At 39.1% G+C, this 21338-nt stretch overlaps 1 protein-coding gene across 4 annotated transcripts in view; it reads right to left on the bottom strand.

Moving 5' to 3' along the window:
- Positions 1-21338, bottom strand: part of SPG11 (SPG11 vesicle trafficking associated, spatacsin) — a 73332-nt gene that overhangs the window by 51200 nt on the left and 794 nt on the right. For all 4 annotated transcript variants that reach the window (XM_061156407.1, XM_061156408.1, XM_061156409.1 and 1 more), the window contains exons 2-10: positions 19398-19582; positions 18322-18546; positions 16457-16658; positions 12685-12822; positions 12044-12492; positions 10744-10889; positions 3200-3332; positions 1328-1483; positions 768-943 (exon numbers count right to left, since the gene is read on the bottom strand). In XM_061156407.1, coding sequence (XP_061012390.1) covers positions 768-943; positions 1328-1483; positions 3200-3332; positions 10744-10889; positions 12044-12492; positions 12685-12822; positions 16457-16658; positions 18322-18546; positions 19398-19582 — 1810 coding nt within the window. The remainder of the gene's footprint in view (positions 1-767; positions 944-1327; positions 1484-3199; positions 3333-10743; positions 10890-12043; positions 12493-12684; positions 12823-16456; positions 16659-18321; positions 18547-19397; positions 19583-21338) is intronic.

Here is a 21338-nt window from a genome sequence, read left to right as displayed (position 1 = left end):
CAATGCCAACATCCTCCAAGAGATTAGAAGAGTTCCTCCAGTCCCTAGTCAGAAAGAGGGCATCACAGTTTGGTTGTATTAACTTCTACTATAAAAAGAAAGCCAAGCTGAGGAGTATAGAAAACCTAACTGGCCAAATATCTTAACTAGAATCTGAGATAGGAATTGAACTGAATATACTTCCAACTATATAATGTCATAACTTTCCTAAGATCGAATCACCAGCAGCAATGTGATTCATTCAAAAGTCAGGCAGAAAGGACAAGTCCAAAGTACCATGTCCTGGATACTGAAGGGGTGCTAGTTCACGATGGGTTTGGGGTTGGGTGTTTCTCACTGGATCCAAATGGGCAGATTTGGCATAAAGAAGGTGCCTATCTGTATTCTGAATTAAATAAATGAAAAACTTGTAAACATATATTTGAAGTTGTACTCAGAGATCCAAAAATCTATAAAACCTAAAAGCCTTGCCAAAGACTGAATCAAATGTACAGATTCTAGGGATTTTCCTGGCAGTTCAGTGGTCAACACTCTGAGTTTTTACTGTGGGGGGTGGGGAGGGGGCAGGACTGATCCTGGGCTGGGGAACTAAGATCCTGCATGCTACAAGTGGGGCCAAAAAAAAAAAAAGAAGGAAAATTAATACTATCACATGTTATAATATGGATGAACCGCAAGTATACAGATTTTAAATTCTATTTCTCCTATCATTTTCTCAGATTCTCTGAATCTGAAAAATAAAAGAAGTGATCATTACTCATATTTACCTCAATGCTGAGTTTCTCCCATATATTGCTCTCCTTTACTTTGGGGACATTTTCATTTATATCATATTCATCTATAGCATCTGTTAGCTTCCAGGGAAACTTAATCATGAAGGTTCGAAGTTCATCAATGTAGCTGGTCAAAATGTCCACTCCTTTCTGTAGATGTTCATCTAGCTCTATGGAAAACACCAGTGTGCCAATTTCATACATAAAGTGTGTGTGTGTGAGAGAGTAGAGAGAGAGAAGTAATTCACCATGAGCTATATAACCATAACGAGGTTTACAAAATGGCAAAATTCAAACTCAGTGTTTTCAGATCAAACAAAAAAATCTGAGCTTTTTTCCTATTTACAAGTATCTCCATGTTTTAATATAACCCCCTTCACAATGGTTAGTTCTTCCTGCCAAAATCCCCAGGATTAGAACCCACTTCACTCACTCAATTACACATTACAAATGGCACTCCGCTGGCTTATGCCCTCTCGTGCAATAGGATCACTTATGTATCTGTCCTGACCTAAGGGTAGGATAATTGTCCCTTTATTTCCTGCTTTTCTTACCTTCAATGTGAATAAAAAGCTCCTTTATTTGTTTGTTAAGGAAAGACAGTGTAAGGTTAAGTAACTGTTCTGAAAAGTGCTTGCTCTGGGTTTCAGAATCATTTTCTCTAATTGCTGAGCAAAGTAAATCCAGCGCTGGTGTCAGCTCTTCCACATCTGAGGAGAAACCACAGGAAGGACTATGAAGAACACCAGGACACTCCCAATAAAATTAACCTGTCCAAAAAGACGATGCGCCAATACCTTAAACATAAGACAGAGACCAGCGTCTCACTCTCAAAAAGCTCACAGGACTTTCATGAAGTCTTATTACCTGCAAACTTCAGGGACTCTACTTATCACTAGTCATTATTTACTGGTATTATTAGTAACAAGGATTTTGCTGACCACCTACTCTATTTTAAATACTGTACCTGGTGTTTTATAAATGCTATCTCACTTATTCCATTTAATGACCAGAGAGGTAGGTGTTACATCCCCCTTTCCACAGATGAAGAAACTGAGATTTCAAGAGGATAACTAACTTGTCCAAGCTAATCTGAACATGAGTGGCACAGAACAAATTTGAATGTAAATCTGATTCCAAAACCATTCTCTTAAATATACAGGGGAAGGCAAGGATGGAGGCCCCTGAATCTTCTATTTGCCAGCTGCAAATAAAATGATGCCTGCTCATTCTAGCATTGGCCCCCACTTCTAGAACTGTGTCTGTGTGAGAATGATGGGAAACATAGGTTTTATCATGAAGAGAGCAGGAAAAGCTAATCCTATGCTTCTTATTTCCAGATCCATCCCCACCTTTTAGGGCAGAGCAGTGCAGGTGTGAGTGGAGGGGGGAGTAATCACTGACCACCGAACGGCAGAAGGAGTAATGACCACACAGTTGCTGCTGGAGTTCCCCTCAACACCACAAACCAGGCCTTTCTTTAAATTTAAGCAGACTTTAAAAAAAAAAAAAAGTGGAGCATAAAAAAAGTTAGCAGTTCAAGAGGGAGGAGGGCAAACTCTGCACTCAAAACAAGAGGATGTCAACTCACACTCAAGTGAGAACCAGCATCACACTGACTGAAAGGGTCGGCTGTTCTCTCCACTTAGAGAGTGTGAGCTGGTAGAGATTCATCCCAATAATGGTACATATGTGAAGTTATACACACACACAGCATTTACAGCACATTGCCAACAATAGCAAAAATCAGAATCAACCTAAATGTGTAATAGAAGTTTGGCTGGGGAAACTATGGCACAGCCCATATGATGAAATTCTGTGCCACCATAAATAGGTATACCTACTGTTATCAAGAAAGATGACTGTAATACATTATCAAGCGAAAAAAAAAAAAAAGCAAATTATAAAACTGTATGTACATGGGAAAAGACATTTTTTTACCCTATCCCTCCAAAGAGAGGATTTACAATGACTACCTGGCTCAAGAATAAAAGCAGAGCGCCTGTTTATTAAAAATGAAAGCCAGAGTCTTAAAAAGAAGAGTTGGTAATGTAGCAAAAAAGAAAAGTCAGGATGAAAACTAAGCCAGCTGCAGTCACTATATACCTCAGACAGCAGCAAGAGTGCGGAGTTTCACAAATGAATTTTATTTTCTTTTAAATAAAATCCTCTTAAATTTCAAGGATCATCTCTTCCTTGCATACTAAAAATACAAAGCACAGTACAGCATGTGAATAATTAATATTCAATGTATAATGAGAGCATTTACAGATTCTCACAACTCTCTCAAGAGTCCAGAAAGTAGACAAAACATGATGACTGAGTCCTGGCTAGTAAATAAGTCACCAGAAAACATAACAATAATTTGAAAGTGATTAAAAAGGAAAAATGATAAATACAAATATAGAAGTCTTCATTCCACTCACGTTTTAAATATAAATGGGATGCAAAGTGATCAAACTGATCAGATACAGAAGATTTTGAGGATGGAGTCAAAAGATTTTCTTTGCTCTTTAAAAAGAAATCTACTGTGTCCAGCTGGCGGTTTTCTATACCTGCCTGCAATGGGAGGAGATCAGGAAAAAATTAACAATAGGAAAAAAAAAATCAGGATACAAATTGCTTTTTAAAACTTTACAATTTAATGTGCTAACACAGAAATACAAGGCTATCTTTATATTGTAAGAGTATCTGAGTTCTAGTGCGGATTCTGACAACGACTGTGTAATCTAGGGCAAGTCTCTAACTTTTCGGAGCAAAAGTCTCTGCTTTAGCAGAAACAGGTTTGAAAAGAAAACACTTCTAGCTCTGTGCATGCCAAATGCTAAGCCGCTTCAGTCCAACTCTTTGCAACCCAATGAGCTATAGCCTACCGGGAGAATCCATGGGGTTCTCCAGAAAAGAACACTGGAGTAAATCGCCCCCACCCACCCCTCCGCCGCGCCGCCTCTCCTCCAGGGTATCTTCCCAACCATTTTGTAATTCTAAAACCATTCAAAGTTAGGTACCTGGGGATCACCCTCACAGTTAAGTTACAATCTATCTGAATTAAAATATTACAGATTAATACAAAGTTAAACTGAAAAAGCAGGCTAAATACAGACTTCTGTTTCTAACTAGGAATCTGAGGAAACTGTTCTATAAAGAACACTTAAAAATCATAGATTGAAAATTATATATACAGTTGACCTTTGAACAACTCGGGGGTTAGGGACGCTGACCCTCCTACACAGTGGAAAACCCATGTATAACTCTACAGCCATCCCCCTGAATAAGAGGTTTCACACCCATGAATTCAACCTGCCTTTGATTGCGCAGTACTGTAGTACTCACTACTGAAAAAAATCCTGGTACAGGTGGACCTGCGCAGCTCAAATCCATGCTGTTCAAGGGTCAATGATGGTGTATGTGCATGCGTGTGTGTGTGTGTGTGTGTGTGTGTTTATATCTTTAAATGCTCAGGTGAACTGAAAAGAAAGTGACAAAAATCCTCAGAATTAAAAACAAATTTCTGATGGCCTGAAGCAGGGGTTGAAAAACAGGGCAAAGCAACCAAATTCAACTCCTGCCTGTCTTTGTTTTATAGGAAAACAACCACATCCATCCACTTACATATTGTCAATGGCTACAACGGCACATCTGAGTAGTCATAACAGAAACCTGCCTGGGGTCTCTGGCCCTGGACAGAAGTTTGCCACTCCGCGGCTAAAGCATTGCACCGAAGAATCACCTGGAGAGCCTGTTCAAATGTGGGTTGCTGAGTCCAGTCCCCAGAGATTCTGATTTCCTAAGTCTGGGGTGGAGCCTGAAAATCTGCATCTCTAATACATCTCCAGAAGATGTGATGCTGCTGGTCTGGGGACCACACTGAGAATCCAAGGGCTGAGTTCTGGGTGTGAGGCCAGGTAGGCTGGGTGGTAAATACTGGTGAAAGTTATGTGTGGAGGAAAAGAAGAGAAGAAAGGGACTTCCCTGAGGGAGACAGGAAACAGACCCTGCCTTCCCACTACACAGTGAAAGGAAAAACTAAACTGTGTATGCTTAAGTTAGAATACGGTTGCAAAACAGTTATTAAGTTTGCAACTTTCAAATAGTTCAGCAAAAATAAGTAACATATAGTGAAAACAAATGTGGCAAACTGTTGTGTCAGTCGCTCAGTGTCCCGACTCTGTGTGACCCCATGGACTGTAACTTGGCAGGCCCCTCTGTCCATGGGATTCTCCAGGCAAGGATACTAGAGTGGACTGCCATTTTCTGCTCCAGTGGCAAAATGTTAACAGTTGGTAAATGGAAAAGAGGTAAATGGATTTTCATTTTATAACTTTTATAATTTTTCTATAAATTTGAAAAAAGTTTCAAAATAACACATTTAAAAATAATGACCAAATAGTAATTCTAGAAATAATAAAAATTGAAACTCAGTGGATGTACTGAATACCAGATTAGACCTACCTGAAAAGAGAAATAGTGAGCTGAATTACCCAAAGACTCAAAGAGATTAAGATAAACTGAGCAAAGTATGAAAATTCTAACTCCTTCTGATGAAAGTGAAGAACATTGTGACAACTGGGAAACGCACGTCCAGCTCTCACAGGGAACATTTATGAAACCTGAGCGTTTACTAGGCCATACCTGAGTCTCAGCAAAGTAACTCATTTGTATGCTGCCAGAGACTAAGGCCAAAACAATGCTGTAACGCCACCTAAACCTAATTAAACTTACTACATGGACATAAAATGTGTAAGGGCAGAGGCTCTGCAGTCACACTGCCTGGGTTCAAACCCTGGTACTACCAGTTACTGTCCAGGTATATCTGAATTAGGATTCCTAACCTCTATGTTCCCTCAACTGTAAAATGGAAATAATAATAGTTTTTATCTATTGGTAAGAAAATTAATGAGCTAGCACCTGATTATTAACATTAATATTTAGAAAAAATAACTATAGGAAATAACCCAAGAGTAAACATGATTACTTTGGGATAACAGATTTATAAGAGACCAATTTTCTTTTTTTCTCATTCTTAAATTCTCTATAATAAATGTTTTGTAGTACATAAAGGTTAAGTCTTTCAATAAATGGTACTGGTAACTGAAAATCTACATGCAAAAGAATGAGGTTGGGTCCTTTCCACTTACCATATATAAAAATTAATCAAAATGCATCAAAGAATTAGATGCAAAAACTAACACAACAAAACTCACAACTTTGTAAGAGTAAATCTTCATGACCTCAGAGAACAGACACTGGTTACTTAAGATAGGACACCAAAAGCACAAGTAACTGAAAAAAAAAACCAAAACCCAAACACAAAACTCCCTAAAACAGGTAAACTAACTTCATCAAAATTAAAAACTTATGTTTCAAAGGACACCATCAAGACGCTGAAAATAAAACCCACGGAATAGGATAAAATATCTGCAGATCATACATCTCATAAGGGTCTAGTATCTGGAATATGTAAAGAACCCTTAGAACACAACGATAAAGACAAAGCATTCAATTTACAATTACAAAATGAACAAAGGATTTAAATAGACATTTCTCCAAAGATACACAATACAAATGGCCAAAAAGCACATGAAAACACATTAGTCACTGGGAAATTGCAAGTAAAAACCACAATGAGATACCACTTCATGTTGACTTCACAGTCACTAGGATGGTTATGATACAACGAAACTGGACAAAACAAGTGGATTTGGACCTATCGGAACTCCTTTACCTCGCTCTGGGAGTGTTCAACAGTGCAGCCACTGTGGAAAAGAGTTTGGTGGTTCCTCAAAAAGTTAAAATAACTTGCTAATTCTACTGCCAGCTGTATACCCAGGAGAAACAAAAAAATATGGTGATACAAAAAAACCAGTACACCACTTTTCACAGTAGGAGAATTCGTAATAGCAAAAAAGGAAAAACCACCTAAATGTCTATTGATGATGAATGGATTAAAAATATGTGCTGTATCCACATAATGGAAAGCTACTCAGACATAAAAAAGAGTGAAGTCCTGACATGCGCTAAATGGATGAGCTCTGAAGACAAGCTAAGTGAAAGAAGTCGTCACAAAAGGCCACACAGACAAAGCAGATCAGTGTGTGGAAATGAGGGTGTGTGAAGAGTTGGGAGTGACTGCTAATGGGGTGAAAAAAGTGAGAGTGAAAACACTAGACAGTGAGGATGGTTGTACAACTCTGAACATACTCAAAATCACTCGGAGGTGAATGATACTGCTACCCATAGACAGGTGAATGTTACGGTATGTGAATTGTATCTCAATAAAGCTGCCACTAAAAGATGAGTCTGGTATATAACTTTATTAACTTCTAGTTTTCAATCTTTCCACGTGGTACAGTAGAAAGTGCCCTGAGTTTGACTCTAGCTCCTGCCTTATTAGTACAGCTATGGGCCATTCAATCATTTTGAGTCTTAGGTTTTTCATCTGTAAAATGAAATGAATACAAACTACCCAACTGGTCACCTGTGGTTATTTTAGCACAATTTAGAGGATGCACAGAAAACAGTGTTTGTGAACCACATTCTTGCTGCTTAGTCCCTAAAGTCGTGTCTGACTCTTTGGCAACTCCATGGGCTGTAGCCCACCAGGCTCCACTGTCCATAGGCTTTCCCAGGCAAGAATATTGGAGTGGGTGAACTAAAAAATGCTGTATAAATTCAGGTATGTCACTACTAGAGCAGGATGACAGTGGTGGGGAAGATAAACCAGGAATGAGTGATCACTCCTGCTTGAGCTTCCCATAGCTTGTTTCCACTTCATTTATTCTCATTAGCTTATTGTTGACTCCATCTTTTTTAACTTTTACTTTCTTTCAGTTTAGTTCAGTTCACTTAGTCCTGTCCGACTCTCTGCGACCCCATGAATCACAGCACGCCAGGCCTCCCTGTCCATCACAAATTCCCGGAGTTTACTCAAACTCATGCCCACCGAGTCGGTGATGCCACCCAGCCATCTCATCCTCTGTCGTCCCCTTCTCCTCCTGCCCCCAATCCCTCCCAGCATCAGGGTCTTTTACAATGAGTCAACTCTTCACATGAGGTGGCCAAAGTATTGGAGTTTCAGCTTCAGCATCAGTCTTTCTAATGAACACCCAAGACTGTTCTCCTTCAGGATGGACTGGTTGGATCTCCTTGCTGTCCACGGGACTCTCAAGAGTCTTCTCCAACACCACAGTTCAAAAGCATCAATTTTTCGGCGCTGAGCTTTCTTCACAGTCCAACTCTCACATCCATACATGACTACTGGAAAAACCACAGCCTTGACCAGATGGACCTTTGTTGGCAAAGTAATGTCTCTTCTTTTCAATATGCTATCTACGTTGGTCATAACTTTCCTTCCAGGGAGTAAGCGTCTCTTAAATTTCATGGCTGCAGTCACCATCTGCAGTGATTTTGGAGCCCAAAAAAATAAAGTCTGACACTGTTTCCACTGTCTCCCCATCTATTTCCCATGAGGTGATGGGACCAGGTGCCATGATCTTAGTTTTCTGAATGTTGAGCTTTAAGCCAACTTCTTCACTCTCCTCTTTCACTTTCATCAAGAGGCTTTTTAGTTCCTCTTCACTTTCTGCCGTAAGGGTGGTGTCTTTCTTTAGTTCAGCTCAATTCAATTGCTCAGTTGTGTCCGACTCCTTGCAACCCCATGGACTGCAGCACACCAGGCCTTCCTGTCCATCACCAACTCCTGGAGTTTACTCAAACTCATGTCCATTGAGTCAGTGATGCCATCCAACCATCTCATCCTCTGTCGTCCCCTTCTCCTCCCTCCTTCAATCTTTCCCAGCATTGGAGTCTTCTCCAATGAGTCAGGTTTTTCACATCAGGTGGCCAAAGTATTGGAGCTTCAGCTTCGGCTTCAGCCCTTCCAATGAATGTTCAGGACTGATCTTTAGGATGGACTGGTTGGATCTCCTTGCAGTCCAAGGGACTCTCAAGAGTCTTCTCCAACACCACAGTTCAAAGGCATCAATTCTTCTGCACTCAGCTTTCTTTATAGTCCAACTCTCACATCCATACATGACCACTGGAAAAACCATAGCCTTGACTAGATGGTCCTTTGTTGGCAAAGTAATGTCTCTGCTTTTTAATATACCACCAGGTTGGTCACACCTTTCCTTCCAAGGAGTAAGCGTCTTTTAATTTCATGGCTGCAATCACCATCTGCAGTGATTTTGGAGCCCCCCAAAATAAAGTGTGCCACTGTTTCCCATGAAGTGATGGGATCAGAGGCCATGATTTTTGTTTACTTCATGTTGAGCTTTAAGCCAACTTTTCCACTCTCCTCTTTCACTTTCATCAAGAGGCTCTTTAGTTCTTCTTCACTTTCTGCCATAATGGTGGTGTCATCTGCACATCTGAGGTTATCAATACTTCTCCGGCAATCTTGATTCCAGCTTGTGTGTCATCCAGCCCAGCGTTTCTCATGATGTACTCTGCATATAAGTTAAATAAGCAGGGTGACAATATACAGCCTTGACACACTCCTTTCTCTATTTGGAACCAGTCTGTTGTTCCATGTCCAGTTCTAACTGTTGCTTCCTAACCTACATTCAGGTTTCTCAAGAGGCAGGTTAGGTGGTCTGGTATTCCCATCTCTTTCAGAATTTTGCACAGTTTATTGTGATCCACACAAAGGCTTTGGCATAGTCAATAAAGCAGAAATAGATGTTTTTTCTGGAACTCTTGGTTTTTCCTTGGTCCACTGGATGTTGGCAATTTGATCTCTGGTTCCTCTGCCTTTTCTAAAACCAGCTTGAACATCTGGAAGTTCACGGTTCACGTATTATTGAAGCTGGGCTTGGAGACTTCTGAGCGTTACTTTACTAGCATGTGAGATGAGTGCAATTGTGCGGTACTTTGATCATTCATTCTTTGGCATTGCCTTTCTTTGGGATTGGAATGAAAACTGACTTTTTCCAGTCCTGTGGCCACTGCTGAGTTTTCCAAGTTTGCTGGCATATTGAGTGCAGCGCTTTTACAGCATCATCTTTTAGGATTTGAAATAGCTCAACTGGAATTCCATCACCTCCACTAGCTTTGTTTGTAGTGATGCTTCTTAACGCCCACTTGACTTCACATTCCAGGATGTCTGGCTCTAGGTGAGTGATCATACCGTCGTGATCATCTAGGTCATGAAGAGCTTTTTTGTACAGTTCTTCTGTGTATGCTTGCCACCTCTTCTTAATATCCTCTGCTTCTGTCAGGTCGATACCATTTCTGTTCTTTATTGTGCCCATCTTTGTATGAAATGTTCCCTTGGTATCTCTAATTTTCTTGAAGAGATCTCTAGTCTTCCCATTCTGTTGTTTTCCTCTTTTTCTTTGCACTGATCAATAAGGAAGGCTTTCTTATCTCCCCTTGCTCTTCTTTGGAACTCTGCATTCAGACAGGTATATCTTTACTTTTCTCCTTTGTTTTTCACTTCTCTTCTTTTCACAGCTATTTGTAAGGCCTCCTCAGACAGCCATTTTGCTTTTTTGCACTTCTTTTTCTTGGGGATGGTCTTGATCCCTGACTCCTGTACAAAGTCATGAACCTCCGTCCACAGTTCATCAGGCACTCTGTCTATCAGATCTATTCCCTTGAATCTATCTGTCACTTCCATTATATAATTGTAAGGGGTTTGATTTAGGTCATACCTAGAAGGGTCTAATGGTTTTCCCTACTTTCTTCTATTTAAGTCTGAATTTGGCAATAAGCAGTTCACGATCTGAGCCACAGTCAGATTTCTTTCTTAAACAGTGTTCATTATAATATGTTATCTTCAAAGCCAAAAAGGGTAAGTTGCTAAGCAGAATTAGGGTAATGAAATAGCCAAAACTAAGCAAAAGGATGGGTAAAGGCTACATATCTTTTGTTGCTAGGTTGCATGTATCTCCCAAATCTTTAGCCACATAAGAGTAAACAACAGAAAATAATCAAACATCATCATACTACAGACACTTAATTCTGTTACCTCTAGTGCATGTATGGGGATGGAACACCGCCCCCAACCATTAAGATGACAGAGAGAGTCCACAGTGCTGGCACTTCCATGGATCATCAGCCTATTTAAAAATTCCTCTTGAGTCAAACCAAACAAAATCAGAGACAGTCCACTTTCTACAAGACAAAAAGTCAGCTTTAATAAATTATTAGGACTTAGGTTTTAGTGTTATGACAGGAATTAATTTCTAACTACTCAATACTTCAGCACTATAATTACTAATGTTTAATGGGTACTGGTAACTAATGACCTCAATTAATAAATTCATAATAGTTTTTCAAAGAATAATTTCATTTTTCAAAACAGTAAACACAAGACAAATTCTCATAAGAACAATGCATCCTATGAAATAGCACTAAACCTCTCTACTTTGTAGAGTCTTGCATAATCAATACTGTCTTAATTGTCTCTTGTATAATCTTGTATAATTGTATTTTGTAAAATGTACAAAATTGTATCTTGCACAATCAATACCTGGAAACTTTACCAAAATAAAGCAATTAATAGCATGCTCTGATACACAGAAATACATGATTACCAAAATTGAGATATTGAAGAAGAAACACATAGTTTAATCAGAACACTCAGTAGCTTTACAGGAAATTATGGCATAAATGCTGAATCAACATATATCTGACACACCAAACCCAAATACCTATGGGAGCCAAGCAGGCAGGGATAGAAGTACAAGGAAACACAACCAAAAAATAAAAAACAAAAACAAAATAAAATAAACAACCTGAAAGGAACTGGCCCATCTAAGACCACTGAAATTTGGCTTCAATGCATAAATTGGAGGAGGGATGAGGGCCAGTGGGACAAATCTTTTAATCTTTCAGTAATGACTGAAATGCCAGATTGTGTGAAATCCTCTTAACTTTACATGCTTATAATAAATAAAATCTTTTTTAAAAGTCTAGGTAGTGCAGGCCAAACAAAATAAATCTGAGTTCATACATGGTCCACGAGCTACCAGCTTGCAACCTCTGCCTACACAGACTGAAGTCCCGTGAAAGACTTGCTAGGCTAAAAACCAACCTTTCTTAAACTCTTTCTGACTTAGTATCCTAAGCATTTAGCTGAGCAGAATTAATCTTAACTAAAAATCAAACACATGGACAACAGTACTAAGAGTAACACTGAATATTTCTCCATCAAAGCTTAGGCTCAGAGGTGCGAGCAGGCACCAGCACCACTCAGGGAGCAGAAGTAAAACTAGCATTAGGGCAGTCCTCAGCATGGATTTCAACCTGTTAAAAGATGTCCTCACCTGTCAAGACGAGGCACGGCTGCCGGTCTCCACCACTGTCTACAGGAACACATTTTTTGCCCAGCAAAAAACACTGCATGCTCTGGGTCTCCAAGTCCCACAGGACAATGGTCCAGCCTGTCCTTTCCCCTGCCCAAGTGAACAGTGCAGTGAAGCCTGTCACAGACACACAGGCAAGCTCAAGGGACTCCTCCTGTTCCCTGATGTGCATCATTTTCCACACTCTTCCTGGATCACTGGTCCTGGCAGGGCCTTTCTGTGGAAAATCACACGGGCTGCATGTCACATCCTGTGGAATGAAGGCCCAATCTGACACACTGGCACTGCCGTTACCAGATTCGGGGGACTCCGGATGTGAAACATCCTGGTACCACGGAGCACAGCAGGAACCTTCCAGCTCGGAGCTCTTTATTGTTTCATTCAGTGATGACAGCTGGGCTTTCCAAGACCTGGGAGATAGGACAGAACTCACATCTGTGACAGTGAAAGGCAATAAGTGAGGCACTAAACCAAGCAAAAATGCACTTAGGAAAATAAAAGTATCTACTCTGTAAAGGCTTAAGTGAAAAGGTTTGCTGTCAGCCTCACACACACAGAAAAATGAAAATAATAAAGTAAATCTAAAACGGAGCTTTCTGTACCTATCAATTCGGAAGGAAAACTTGGTCAGTTTCATGTTGTAGTCAGAATTAACAGGATCATCTTCATCTATCCCCTGGGGACCTTCAATAGTGATGTCTTGTAGAGTTTTTTCACATAACAGGTGTCCTGGGTATTGCCTATGTTTTAAAAACAATAGCCATGGTAAAAAAATGATGGTCAAACCCAAATTCCTGTTATTGCCTCTGCTGTTAAAAATGGAAGGGGAAAACAGTGTGGAGGTGAAACAGTACAGCAGAAACAGTACAGACAGTAAGTTTCCCTGACCTAGACGCCTTACCTCCATTGCTTCAGACACACTGATAAAGCTATGTTGTGTATATGAAGCTAATAATATAACATTATATGGGAATTACATCAATTAAAAAAATTTTTACCCTTAGGGGAAGTTTGTTTTATGAAGAGACAAGAGCATGTATTATCTACTACAATGTAGATGTGAAGGTAAAAACTTTTACCTGAACTAATGTATTTGAATTTTTCAACAACCCTCTGAGGTAAATATAAGCCAGTTTTGTAGCTACAGAAACTGAGGCTCAAAGAAACAGTGCAGCTGGGTCTGAACCAGGTAAATGTGACGTAAGCCCAGGTGTTTAATCGCCCACCACCACAGAGTGAGATTTAGGCCGAGACCAGGGAAACACGTAACAGCTAGGGAAACAAGGTTTGAGTGCAGGTGCGGACGCAGAGTGTATGTAAGATGAGGCTGGAGAGCTCTGCAAGAGACAAATGGGGTCAGGCTTTATGGGCTACTAAGGATTGTTAGCTTTCATGTTGGGGAAGGAGGAAAGAAGCTAGAGAAGGGCTTTAAGCAGAGAAGCCATATGATCAGACATGGGGAGTGGCTGTAGGAGACCGGGATGTACGTAACCCCCGAGCACTGAGTTAAATTATTAACCGTTTCAACAATTTGAAGGTAACAGCGTGACTTGCATTTGTCAAGGAGATGATGTTAGAGAAGGCAGGGTGAAAATGAAGAAATATGATCTGTGGAGAAAGCAGTTCCCCCGCCAATAAAAGATATATACTTTGTCCCCACAGGTTCATACCTGCCTACACTCTGAAAAGATGTGCACTTTAACAACATCACTCTGGCTACTCCATAGAGGGTGAATTTGAGGGGAGAAGAACAGATACAGTGAGACCAATTACGAGGTTGGTAAGCTAGTTCAGATAAGTGATGACAGCAGCATGGATCAAAGTGATGACAAAAAAGTTAAGAAAAGTGGAAAAGATTCAAGAAGCCCTTAGGAGCTAGAATGACTAGGACCTGGTGATTAGATGGACATGGATCTAATACTTAAGAGGCTGGAGATCTAGAAAAGACAGGAAACAGAAAATGGTCCCTGAGAAGGAGGGAAGGAATGGGATTCAGAGCACACACAGAGGGATGGGCCTGCATGGGAGCAGGGAATCCCTTCCCTGTAACAGGACAGAAGATGGAGAAAATGAGTGCAGGAAAGTGAGAAATTTAATGTGAGAAACTGAAGGAGCTCCCGTGAGATGGGGTCTACTTCCTTTATAAAGTAGGAGGTAAGGTCATCCAAGAACAGTTGGGGGTAAAGAGATGAATAAAGGTTTGAGAAAAACAGATGTTTAAAACATTGCTGTAAAAAAAAAAAAATGGACTCATGAAAAAAATCACTGTCAAGTTTCCAGGCAGCCAGAGAGACCACATAAAGCATGAGTGTGAACTTTCAGTGGCACCAACTTTTATCTGTGGTGTTCTCACAAGAGCTCAGTTGTGTGGATGCAGGGAGTAAGACAGAATTAAAAAATGTGTTGGACCAAGTGCTATCACACAGTAGGAGCAAGAGTTTAGGGCGCATTCAAAAAAGTGAATACAATGACAGGTCATAGAATCTATGCTATAAAAAGAGGGAAGTGAAGACAGAGGGAGATGCAGTCGTCACCTGTGATGTCAGTGTATGGGAATTCCAGTGAAGTCAGACGAGACAAGTGGGGGTACCTGAGTAAGCAAAATGTAGTTCAGGAAGTTGTGGTCAGATTGGCATGTGTGGAAAAGTGATTTAGGGGAGGAAGAGTTTCGTATACTGACAAAGCCCAGGTCATGACTATGAGAATGGACAGTTAAGGTAAACTGTAAGAAAAAGTTACTGACAGCAAATTGAATGAACAAATCATGTGGAGCTTACATGAGCTTACAAACTCTATAGGAAACACAAAAAATTGGAGAAGTAATCAAAGACTACACAATTAAGTGCTAAATTGTAGTTCAAAGCAAAAAGTGCCAAAGAAGTTCAAAGAGAAGAAAAATTATAAAATGAGCAGAAATTCACAAGTGGAAGGGATTTTAGTAAGGAATGACTTCATAGAAGAGGTGGATCTCAGAGTGGGAATAGGACTTGATAAAACGAAAAGGGGTGGCTGATATTCCATATGGCGGGAAGGAAGAACTAGGGTTGGAGGCAGGAATGGAAAAAATACTTTTAGATTTCAGAGTATACTTAGAAAATATATAGAGTCAAGTTCCTCGAGAAGTTATGCTAATCAAAGAGCACTCACATAGATAAGTAACAAATAGAGATAGATTGTTCATTTAGATGGACAGCAAAGATCCCCAAATTGACTATAGGGAAGGGAGCAGAAGTTCTTCACTGGCTGATGTTACACTGGCTGAGTTCAAAGGAATTTGTCCCAAGGAATGTGCCTGGTGCCCCCGTCAGGGTTCTCTTGGGGTACTGCCAAAACATCCAGAGGAACAGAACCCTGCACTCAAGGATCAGGGGAGGTAAGTGGGTTTTCCTTCCTCTTCACCTGTTTTCCAAGGAAACTGATTAGGAGGTACCTCTTACTCTACATATACAAGATGTATTTCAGTCAGTGAAAATGGCCTGCTGATACACAAGCATACAATCTGAAAACGTGATAATCATCCCGGCTTAAAAATTCTAAAAAAAAATGTTAAAAAGTCATTGAAAACAAGTGAAAAATCACAGTACTAAGAAGTTCTGGCTGATATGTGAGGATGAAATTAACTCACTGAAGTACATTCTCAATTACTCAAGGATATGTTTATTTCATTCATATTAAGCTAGGACCAAAAATCCTAATGGCTTGAAACGTCCCTTAATTCTGAAAGTCATAAATGTTTATTAGCCTACTTGCAAGTTGCAATAAATAGGTGCTGTGTACATGGATATGCACAATCAGATACAAACATGTTCCTTTCCAACATAAGATGAGAAGCAACTAGAATTTCTAAATCAAAAAGCTACACACAGAAGTACTCAATTTTCACTAATATGTTCAGAAAGTTGCAGGTGTGGGCCCGCCACGGGAAACGCCTGAGAAAATCCTAAGATGGAAAAAGGTGGATCCCATAGGCCGCCAGGACCATAAGCCACATAAGGTACAATTCTAACAGGGTAAATCCCATTTTTCTTCTACTCTGGTGTTGGAAAGAAGTGAGGAGATTATGTATAATAGCTAAGAGTTTTTAAAATTGTGCTTGGTAACTTTTTACATATGATGACATAAGCTATCTATAATATAAATATAAATCAAAATAAAAACTTGGCTATGCATCCAGAAACAAAAAGTAGCCAGTGGTCATCTGTACATATTTTTATATAGTAACAAGCTCACTATGTAGTACCTAGAACGTTATCAACTAGATAGAGGAAGAAAACTGGTTAAAAGAAAGAAAAAAAAAGGCTAACAAGTACATTTTTTAACCTCTTATGGCTCTAATTATTTACCTCAAATTAGAGAAGGAAGTAATCCACATACCTGAAGTACAAATTCAAGTTAAGAGCAACTGCAGTATTGGAGACGCCCACAACCACTACAACATCCAGGTCCTGAGACACTTTCAGTGAAGTAAATGAAGAACTCTTGGCTGGCTCCTGTTGCTGCTCATTACACATATCTTCTTGAGGAAGTGCTAAATCCACATGAGCTATTTGTCTACCATCCACAATGTCAAAAATGTCTTTGAGTTAAGAGTTAAGGAAAATGTCAGTCTTAAGTATGCCCAAACACTTAAAACACAGAACAGGACAGAGCTGTAGACTTCATCGTTCCAACCTTGGAGGTGTAACAACAGGAGAATGGACATTAAAGAACCCATCACTTTAACCAGGTGACTATGACTTTAGTGACCCAATGAACAACTTGACAGAGAGTTTATTCAGCAATGCTCGCTGAATCTCCACTCTGTGCCAGCCCCCGAGACATCACGGACAGTTTCCACTAGTGTTCAACAACAGTGCTCTTCAAAAGAAACAGTGTAAGGCACATTTGTCATTGTAAATTTTCTAGCAGCCTTATTAAAAAAGTAAAAAGAAATCAGGGATCCTAATTTTAATACATTATTTAGCCCAGTATATCCAAAATACTATCTCTACATGTAATTAATATTAACATTGATACATTTTACATATTTTTTTCAAAACTTCAAATTACTTATTTTATACTTACAGCACATCTCAATTGGGACAATTTTCATTGCAATACAGATCTGGTCTGTATTTAGACTGCAAAAATTTATACTTAAGAACTTGGAACAGTCAAGTCGTTCCAAACATACTCTAAAGTTCTCCAATAACTGAATCAAGTATCAGACACTAAAGTAATTAAATACAACTAAGAATTGAGTTTCTCAGTCACACTAGCCAGTTTCAAGTGTTCAATAGTCACCTATGCCTACTGCCTACAATGTCGGATAGCGCAGTTCTGTAACCTGGCAATAAAAAGTTAACCCAATATTCTGTAACACTTTTTGTAACAGCCTCTATTTTTACAAAAGAAATTTTAATACAGACTATGATATATATAAAATACTACTACTTGGTCACTACCATGGTAGATCAGTGGTAAAGAATCTGCCTACAATGCAGGATTTGATCCCTGAGTTGGGAAGATCCCCTGGAGGAGGAAATGGCAACCCACTCCAGTATTCTTGACTGGAGAATCCCATGGACAGAGGAAACTACAGGCTACATCCCAAAAAGTCGGACACAACTGAGCACGCATACATACAAACGATATATGTAAAATAGGGAAAAAATGAAATAAAAGTTCTAAAAACACTACTATAAGGGGTCATTCTTCAAGCAATCTTCAAATAATTTTTAATATAATCCTGCTGGTGACCTATGAATCTGCTAAGGACAAAAAATTCTGTGACAGTTTCCAAAAACAAACTTAAAATGGTTATGCAAACCATACAATTTCCTAATATAACAGAAGCATTAGAGGCAGTAGGAGATAAACATTATACTCATACACAAAAATGTGTGTATTACATCATAAGCAGTCATCTAAATCCCTCCTGGAACAAGCAAAAAATGAATATTTAATAAATAATATTTTAAATAAATGGGTAATGCAGAATATACCCAATTTAAAAACATAAACTGGATGATTATGACTATGAAAAAATGTATACTTATAAACTGAAAAATACCTGAATGGAATATAAAGCAATGCAGTTGAGTATCTGAAGCTCATCAACAGCTTTTTCTCTGAAAGTTTTACTGAAAAATTAATCATTCCACCTATAGCCCAGATCCTAAACTTAAAAGCCTTAAAAAGGCTCATTTTCCTAGGTATTCTCCTCCCCCCAACATCAACATCTTTACCAAACAGGATACAGATCCAGCCTAAACTACTTAAAACAAAGAGAATTCCTTTGCAGAGCTGCGTGTCAATAATCCTGTCCACTGCCTGTGCAGGTAAGGGTAATGTGAAACAGCTGAGTACCCTAATCGCAGTATCTCTTTCAGGAAACATAACATGCAGGACAACACATTTGTTGATGAACAATAATGATGTGTTGTCGTGAAATGACAGAATTCTCAAAGATAATAAGAAAATACCTACAAAACAAAAGGAGTATTACATCAAAACTCACGGGTCACAATTTTACAACTGGTAAATTTGGTGCTGTTAACATAACACAAACAGATGAGACAAAAAAGAATCAGCATTTATCTTAGTCCAACTCTAGACAATTACTGATCAAACTCAGTTAAGCAAGTCGTCACTGGTAAGAGAATGAATAAAGACCTACGATCTCTCTGTGCCTTCTGTTTAAGGCCAGAGTGTGATGAAAAAACCCACAAGATGATTAAAAAAGGTTCCTTACCCACAGGACCCCATAAGAATGATCAGACTCTTTTTTTTAAGAGGAAAAGAACATAAGCATGGTGGCAGGAATGCTGCCGCCTTAAAAACAGATGCCAGAGTGCTTTGGTTTCTGCTTCCTGAAGCCCTCAGGATAGAAGGTAGCAAACAGCTCTGTGACCAGCCTAGATCAGCAGATCAACCAAGAGAAATGTAACGGTCAGCCACAAAAGTGGGCCACATGTATAATTTTAACTTTTGCATAACTGCACTGAGAAAAGAAACAGGTAAAACTAATTTTATTATATTATTTAACTCATCTTCAAAACATCAACATGTAACTAATACAAAAACTATTAATGAAATATTTTACTTTTTTAGTACCAAGTTTTCAAATCTGGAATGTACTTGACATTTAAAAGACATATTAATTCATATTAACTACATTAACAGCTTAACAGTCTCATGTAGCTAAAGCCTACTATACTAGACAGGGCAAATATCCCTCCCTGATTTTACCTCTGTAAGAACTGTTCCTGAAATATATAAAATTACATAGTAATGCAGATTCACACATGCTGAAAGACTACCTGCAAAAACTTACTGATATTTTGATCTTCAACAAGCTTCTGCAATGTCTCCTCACTATAGCTATACAAAACGGTTGCATCACATCTTCCATCTTCCAAATTAAATTCATAGATGAGAAGTTCATAATTTTCACTAAGAGCAAGCAGTCTGGGCTTGTCGTTTGGTGTCCCACTGTGACGAGAATCCTCCCATACAAACCTAAGGAAAAAGTTTAGACTATTATTATATTCGACATCCACAATAATACTTACCCACAATGGTGAGGGTAAAATGAAAGAAAGAGTAGAGAACTTTTTGGTTCACCTAAGCTTTCATTCTATATACAACCTAACGGAATGTAATCTGCTCTAGATTTCGGCCCCTTTTCCCTTTCTCCTTCCCCTTTCTCACTTCTTTCCCCTCAGCATCCTTCAGGGCAACACAATAATACAGGAGTGGGTGGTGAAGAGGGGGCAAAGAGCAAGAAATGGTGGCTGCTCTTATTCCATTTCATCCTAAATCCGAACTGATGATATGCTTAAAGAAACTGTGATATGCTCAAGGATAAGTTTCAATAAGCAAATGTCTATTATTTATAAGAGATGGTCTTCACAATTAACAAAAAATATGTTCTGCTAGCATAAATGCTTTCAAAAGCGATTATTTGTATTTATAGACTTCGAAGACTTTAAAGAGGCATATCATAGAATAGCTCTGTCCAACAGAACTTTCCATGAGATGGAAGTGTTCTATGAATCTGCAAGGTCCAATACAGTAGCCAACTGCCACATGGGGCTACTGAGCACTTGAAACATGCTCAGCGAGTGCAACGGAGGAACTAAATTTTCAATTTTAAGTCACATGTGGCTAATGGCTACCATACGGAGCAGTGCAGTTATAAAATATATAACGCAGTACAAAGTCAACACACCAACGTGGCTAACAAGGAGGGAAAGAGGCTATTAATGCTACAGCTTCAAATTAAATAAAATTGTTACATTTAAAAATAAAAGAGCCCAGATTCTGAAAACAATGCAGATGAAGTTACCATGCTGATAAAATTTCATCTTTTTTTAAAAAAAGCTTTTTTCCACAAAAGTAATACGCTTTATAAACAGTGAACTCAGTGCTATGTCAGAGGAAAAAACACTGACATTTTGTATTTTTGCCTTTATACCTAGAATGACGTTGTTCCATAAACAGCCAGTACCTGACTATTTACACTGAAATCTGAAAATGTCAAATATGGAAATGGCTAAACAAAATATATTTAAAAGCAAAATACTGTGAAACGAGTAACATCATTAGCACATGGGACCATATTGCCACGTGGAAAGATTTTTCAGGGAGCAGATTACAGAATGCACAGTGATTCAACAATATACAAAAGACCGTGTATATCGGTATAGTCTACCGACATGCGATATCGGCAGAAAAGTAAAAGTCGCTCAGTCGTGTCCGACTCTCCTGCATTGCAGGCGGCTTCTTACATCAAGGAAGCCCCACTGGTAGAAAAGTAGAAGCAAATAAATTTGCTTCCTATAAATTTGTCCTTATTTTTACCCTATGAATTGCCCCCAATTATTTCATGTCAATTCTGCCTATTTTCTGTTAGGATCTCTGACTCATTCCTCTCTTTACAGGACTGTGTTCATCGGTACTTAATAACGTTGAATCAACTAACTTACAGAGGAGGGAGATTCCTTTTCCTAGCAGCTAGAGACCAGGAATAAAGAAAACATGAAACCCACTGAAGCATTCAGGGATTTACCAAACGAATCTCTACGGTGAGGCACTGTTACAAGACCTGGAAATTCCAAGACTCTTCTTTGGCTACTAAAGTCGTAAAGAGAACATTTCTAAAACGTTTTATTAAAGACTCCAAAGCCTCGGATGGCACTCTTAAACTTAACGATAAAAAATATAAGAGTTACAAATGACTGAAATTGTTTCTTTGTCTTACCGACCATACAGC

Source organism: Dama dama, chromosome 12, assembly GCF_033118175.1.
Source record: "Dama dama isolate Ldn47 chromosome 12, ASM3311817v1, whole genome shotgun sequence".
NCBI lineage: Eukaryota > Metazoa > Chordata > Mammalia > Artiodactyla > Cervidae > Dama > Dama dama.
The sequence above is the reverse complement of the archived record's forward strand: the minus strand, read 5'-3'. Positions and strand labels throughout refer to the sequence as shown.